Genomic DNA, 6,650 nt, shown 5'->3' on the forward strand with positions numbered 1-6,650 from the left:
CATTCTTGGCTAATGTCTCGTAGATTCAAATTTGTTCAAGTTTAGAGTTAACTCACTTTTGAATGATTTTTATTAAGCTGATAGTCCGGCAGGAAACAATTTCATTTTACTATAGTATTTCTTCTTTTTTTTGCGCAATCAAACATTTTTAAGTGAACGGGGCTACCAAGCAAAAATTCCTTGACAATTAAGAACAAAATAAATCACCCTCAGTTCTTAAGGCTTTGTCACTTCATTCATCAGTCGCATTCTTAATTGTATCTCTTTTCAAACATGATGGTCATGTTCATTCCGAGTTTTTCTACATATACACTGTACACATGTAACTGTTGTTGAACTACATACTAAATACACCTCTGTACCTTAATTTGATTATATGAAATTATAAATAATTAACACTTGATTCTGTAAATAACTGACATTTATTACATTTATATAACAATTTTTTCAGTTTTCCTCCAAACTATTCCTCTGTCCTTCCATCAAGCTTTTGTTTGTTTTCACCAAATGGATTTTTTAGCACCCTAAAACAAATTTAATACATGTACACTAAGTTAAGATAAAAAATAACCCATGAAGATTAAATAATTTGATCCACAAGCAAAATAAACATAACATTTGGTTTTAAGGTCGTTGAGCATAAATTTTACCTTAAAATAGTCAACACCAAAGAAGAATAGCTTTCTAGGACCAAACAGGCCATCATCATCATCATCATCATCATCGTAATCATCTTCATGTTCATTATCATTGTTAATGTGTTCATCAGCAATGTCCTCCTTCAAAAGCTGGGAAATGTAGAAATGTAGAATTGGCACATTGTTATTACATACACATGTACATATGGTGTAAGGATTTCACACAACAAATATACTTGTATTTTAAAAAATCTGGGAAAAGATAGCAAAGAAATATTCAATTTAGAGAGGCACATCTTAAAATTTCCTTCTGCTTGAATTTATAGATTAAAGAAATAACTATATAAATTTTGAAAATTTTTATGTAATACCTCATTCAATAATGATTTCTCTGTAATGATTGGAGTATCTTGATTCCTTGACACCTCTAGACATTCTGGATCTGTTGATAATCCAAGGTTTGGTGATTTCTTTTTCTCTGTGATAAGCTGGGCTGACTTTTCCTCTGTGATACGCTCAGCTGACTTTTCCTCTGTGATAAGCTGGGCTGACTTTTCCTCTGTGATAACCTGGGCTGACTTTTTCTCTGTGATAAGCTCAGCTGACTTTTCCTCTGTGATAAGCTTGGCTGACTTTACCTCTGTGATAACCTGGGCTGACTTTTCCTCTGTGATAAGCTCGGCCGACTTTTCCTCTTTGATAAGCTTGGCTGACTTTTCCTCTTTGATAAGCTCAGCTGATTTTTCCTTCATGATAAGCTTGGCTGGCTTTTCCTCTGGGATAAGCTGGGCTGATTTTTCCTCTTTGATAAGCTGGGCCGACTTTTCCTCTGTGAGAAACTCAGCTGACTTTTCCTCTCTGTTAACCTGGGCTGACTTTTCCTCAGTGATAAGCTTGGCTGACTTTTTCTCTGTGATAAGCTCAGCTGACTTTTCCTCTGTGATAAGCTTGGCTGATTTTTCCTCTTTAATAAGCTTTGCTGACTTTTCCTCTTTGATAAGCTTGGCTGACTTTTCCTCTGGGATAAGCGGGGCTGATTTTTCCTCTGTGATAAGCTGGGCTGATTTTTCCTCTGTGATAAGCTGGGCTGACTTTTCCTCAGTGATAAGCCCAGCTGACTTTTTCTCTGTGATAAGCTTGGCTGACTTTTTCTCTGTGATAAGCTCAGCTGACTTTTCCTCTTTGATAAGCTGGGCTGACTCTTTCTCTGAGATAAGCTCGGCTGACCTTTCCTCTGTCAGAAGCTTGGCTGACTTATCCTCAGTGATAAGATTGGCTGACTTTTCCTCTGTTATAAGCCCGACTGACTTTTCCTCTGTGATAACCTGGGCTGATTTTTCCTCAGTGATAAGATTGGCTGACTTTTCCTCTGGAATAAGCTGGGCTGTCCTTTCCTCAGTGATAAGCTCAGCTGACTTTTCCTCTGTGATAAGCTTTGCTGACTTTTCCTCTGTGTTAACCTGGGCTGACTTTTCCTCTGTGAGAAGCTTGGCTGACTTTTCCTCTATGTTAACCTTGGCTGACTTTTCCTCTGTGATAAGCTTGGTGGACCTTTCCTCTGGGATAAGCTGGGCTGACTTTTCCTCAGTGATAAGCTGGGCTGACTTTTCCTCTGTGATAAGCTCAGCTGTTTTTTCCTCTGTGATAAGCTCAGCTGACTTTTCCTCTGTGATAAGCTCGGGTGACTTTTCCTTTGTGATAAGCTCGGCTGACTTTTCCTTTGTGATAAGCTTGGCTGACTTTACCTCTGTGATAACCTGGGCTGACTTTTCCTCTGTGATAAGCTCGGCCGACTTTTCCTCTGTGATAAGCTTGGCTGACTTTTCCTCTTTGATAAGCTCAGCTGATTTTTCCTTCGTGATAAGCTTGACTGGCTTTTCCTCTGGGATAAGCTGGGCTGACTTTTCCTCTTTGATAAGCTGGGCCGACTTTTCCTCTGTTAGAAGCTCAGCTGACTTTTCCTCTATGTTAACCTGAGCTGACTTTTCCTCAGTGATAAGCTTGGCTGACTTTTTCTCTGTGATAAGCTCAGCTGACTTTTCCTCTGTGATAAGCTTGGCAGATTTTTCCTCTTTGATAAGCTTGGCTGACTTTTCCTCTTTGATAAGCTTGGTTGACTTTTCCTCTGGGATAAGCTTGGCTGGCTTTTCCTCTGGGATAAGCTGGGCTGACTTTTCCTCTTTGATAAGCTGGGCCGACTTTTCCTCTGTTAGAAGCTCAGCTGACTTTTCCTCTATGTTAACCTGAGCTGACTTTTCCTCAGTGATAAGCTTGGCTGACTTTTTCTCTGTGATAAGCTCAGCTGACTTTTCCTCTGTGATAAGCTTGGCTGATTTTTCCTCTTTGATAAGCTTGGCTGACTTTTCCTCTTTGATAAGCTTGGCTGACTTTTCCTCTGGGATAAGTGGGGCTGATTTTTCCTCTGTGATAAGCTGGGCTGATTTTTCCTCTGTGATAAGCTGGGCTGACTTTTCCTCTGTGATAAGCCCAGCTGACTTTTCCTCTGTGATAAGCTTGGCTGACTTTTTCTCTGTGATAAGCTCAGCTGACTTTTCCCCTTTGATAAGCTGGGCTGACTCTTTCTCTGAGATAAGCTCGGCTGACTTTTCCTCTGTTAGAAGCTTGGCTGACTTTTCCTCTGTTATAAGCCCGGCTGACTTTTCCTCTGTGATTACCTGGGCTGATTTTTCCTCAGTGATAAGCTGGACTGACTTTTCCTCAGTGATAAGCTCTGCTGACTTTTCCTCTGTGATAAGCTCAGCTGTTTTTTCCTCTGTGATAAGCTCAGCTGACTTTTCCTCTGTGATAAGCTCGGATGACTTTTCCTTTGTGATAAGCTCGGCTGACTTTTCCTTTGTGATAAGCTTGGCTGACTTTTCCTCTATGATAAACTTGGCTGACTTCCCCTCAGTGATAAGCTTGGCTGACTTTTCCTCTGTGATAAGCTCGGCTGATTTTTCCTCTTTAATAAGCTTGGCTGACTTTTCCTCTTTGATAAGCTTGGCTGACTTTTCTTCTGGGAAAAGCGGGGCTGATTTTTCCTCTGTGATAAGCTGGGCTGATTTTTCCTCTGTGATAAGCTGGGCTGAATTTTCATCTGTGATAAGCACAGCTGACTTTTCATCTGTGATAAGCTTGGCTGACTTTTTCTCTGTGATAAGCTCAGCTGACTTTTCCTCTGTGATAAGCTGTGCTGGCTTTTTCTCTTTGAATACCTGGGCTGACTTTTCCTCTGGGATAAATTGAGCTGACTTTTCCTCTGTGATAAGATTGGCTGACTTTTCCTCTGTTATAAGCTCGGCTGACTTTTCTTCTCTGTTAACCTGGGCTGATTTTTCCTCAGTTATAAGATTGGCTGACTTTTCCTCTGGAATAAGCTTGGCTGACTTTTTCTCTGTGATAAGCTCAACTGACTTTTCCTCTGTGATAAGCTGTGCTGACTTTTCCTCCATGTTAACCTGAGCTGACTTTTCCTCTGTGATAAGCTTGGCTGATTTTTCCTCTTTGTTAACCGTGGCTGACTTTTCCTCAGTGATAAGCTTGGCGAACCTTTCCTCTGGGATAAGCTGGGCTGACTTTTCCTCAGTGATAAGCTCGGCTGACTTTTCCTTTGTGATAAGCTTGGCTGACTTTTCCTCTGTGATAAGCTCGGCTGTTTTTTCCTCTGTGATAATCTTGGCTGACTTTTCCTCTGTGATAAACTTGGCTGACTTTTCTTCTGTGATAAGCTCGGCTGACTTTTCCTCAGTGATAAGTTTGGCCTTCTTTTCTTCTGTGATAAGCTCAGCTGACCTTTCCTCTGTGATAAGCTCAGCTGACTTTTCCTCTGTGATAAGCTGGGCCGACTTCTCTGTGATAAGCTTGGCTGACTTCTCCTCTGTGATAACCTGGGCTGATTTTTCCTCTGTGATAAGCTGGGCTGACTTTTCCTCTGTGATAAGCTTGGCTGACTTTTCCTCTGTGATAAGCTCAGCTGCCTTCTTTTCCTCTGTGATAACCTTGGCTGCCTTCTTATCATCTGTGATAAGTTGGGCTGACTTTTCATCTGTGATAAGCTGGGCTGCCTTTTCCTCTACGATAAGCTGGGCTGACTTCTTTTCTGATGAGATTACTTGTTTATCTGCTTTTCTCAGCTCTGCTATCTTTATCCTTTCAGTGGGAGACTGCTTTTCTGTTAGACCAGCGTTTGTAATTTGTAGGCCCTCTTTAGGAAAATCTCTCTTGTTATATTCATTCATATTGTTTCTTTGTTCTGTTGAAGGTGGTTTGAAGATCTAAAATATAGGTATAGAGATGTAATTTTATTGTCTTGTTTTACTGAATGCAAGAAAATAATCAGTTAAAAGAAATTCAAGAAGGAAAAAATGTCTTTGATAAATTAATATAAACATGTATAACGTACATTTATGCATTTATACATATACTGGTATCTGTATGTAAGAATGAACACTTTACCTCTTGTTTTTTTCTTCTAGAATAGTTTTGTCTTTTTACTGAAGTGTTTGGCAGCTTCTTTGCATCATATCTCTTTTCCCTAAAAAATGAAAAGAGGTTTTTGTACTGCACTAGACACTGAAACTTAAGTTACATTTATGTATTTAATGAAGGACAGCGTGAAATTGATCAATATTGTAAACATTTTTTTGCAATCGTGTTTTTATTATTATATTTTCAAGTCCATAGAATAATGCAATATATGAACTGCTATCCGATTAAGTGGAAGCCACTGTATAAACAAATTGTGGTGCCAGAAATTCAAATTAAAAAGAAAAGATTTTGTTAAAATTGTTTATTTTAAATTTAATTAATTATCTTCAGTCAGATTTTTGTTTAATCCAAGTACAGAGCTATAAATTATTTATAGTACAAAAAAAAAATTCTAATGTAACTGAAATTAAAAGACCGCTACAATAAAATTGAATCAGTACCTGAAGTTGTCTTTCTGTTTTCTTCTGTGAGTCGGCCCAAGTCTGTTTCTCTCCTTTCCTGTTCTCTGTCCCACAGTATTAGCTACCTGTAAATAAAACAAAGGCAAAATTACCCAAAGGCAAACAGTGGTATTTATCATCGAAATCCCCATTGAATAAATTTGAATGAACTAAAATACCTCAGTTCTTCTTTCCTCTTCCTCAACTCTCTCTGCCCATGAATAATCAAACTTTAAAATCTGAAGCTTTGTTCTCTGAAAAGTAAAGAATGAATACTAAGTATCGGTTCATCTACACGGGATTAATAAATTGTAACGGGAGAGGAGAAAATGCAGCGGACCAGGCCCGGGTTCGAATCCCGGTCTGGTCCGCTGCATTTTCTCCTCTCCCGTTACATTTGGAGCCATGCCCTGGAATTGACAGGTGAAAGACCAGCCAGGGATAAGCCTGGGTTGGGGTCTTTGGAGGGCCAAAGACCTTTAAGGAGGGAGGAATGTGGCGGTCAGCCGGGTTCGATCGCCGGTGGCCAGTTAGCTCAGTTGGTAGAGCACCTGACCGGAGTTTCAGGGGGCCTGGGTTCAAATCCCGGTCTGGTCCGCTGCATTTTCTCCTCTCCCGTTACAAATAAAAGGGAAAAGAATTATATTCAGGGTTTTATTAAAATTAAATCGAGAATAATATTAACTCTAAAATCACTTACCCAGTCTTTAACAGGTTCATCGCCAAAATCCATTTCCTCTCTGTGTAGAGAAATACAACGTTTATGTTATTGGTAATCTCAGTATTGACCCTTAGAGTACATATACATGTAATTAAAAAGGATTTAAATATGTCAAAACTATATGATGTGTTGATATTTGATCTGTATTTGACAATCATACCTGATGTTGTCAGTGTTTTTGCTCTTTGTCTGTTCTCCTGTTATCTCTTTATTCAGCACTCTTTCCATGTCTTCTTGTTGCTTTTGGGCCTAAAATATCAAAGTAAATAAAATGACATGCACAATTTCACAGATAACCTTCTTTTCTATTTTTTTTAAAAGAGTGGCGATTTTAAATTTTGTTTTATAATTTTATAACAAGTA

The 6,650-nt window shown here is 39.1% G+C and overlaps 1 protein-coding gene across 1 annotated transcript; it reads right to left on the reverse strand.

Moving 5' to 3' along the window:
• Positions 1–421: 421 nt before the first annotated feature.
• LOC134274065 (biorientation of chromosomes in cell division protein 1-like 1) lies at positions 422–5,706 on the reverse strand. The gene is made up of 5 exons (XM_062756303.1): positions 5,567–5,706; positions 5,094–5,172; positions 1,010–4,912; positions 651–788; positions 422–524 (listed from the first exon to the last, which is right to left on the reverse strand). The coding sequence occupies exons 1-5, from the start codon at positions 5,704–5,706 to the stop codon at positions 501–503; spliced, it is 4,284 nt and encodes a 1,427-aa protein (XP_062612287.1). The 3' UTR covers positions 422–500.
• Between the last annotated feature and the right edge of the window lie 944 nt (positions 5,707–6,650).

This window comes from Saccostrea cucullata, unplaced genomic scaffold (assembly GCF_032062105.1).
Source record: "Saccostrea cucullata isolate Sc308-1 unplaced genomic scaffold, CSIRO_AGI_Scuc_v1 ctg497, whole genome shotgun sequence".
Classification (NCBI taxonomy): domain Eukaryota; kingdom Metazoa; phylum Mollusca; class Bivalvia; order Ostreida; family Ostreidae; genus Saccostrea; species Saccostrea cuccullata.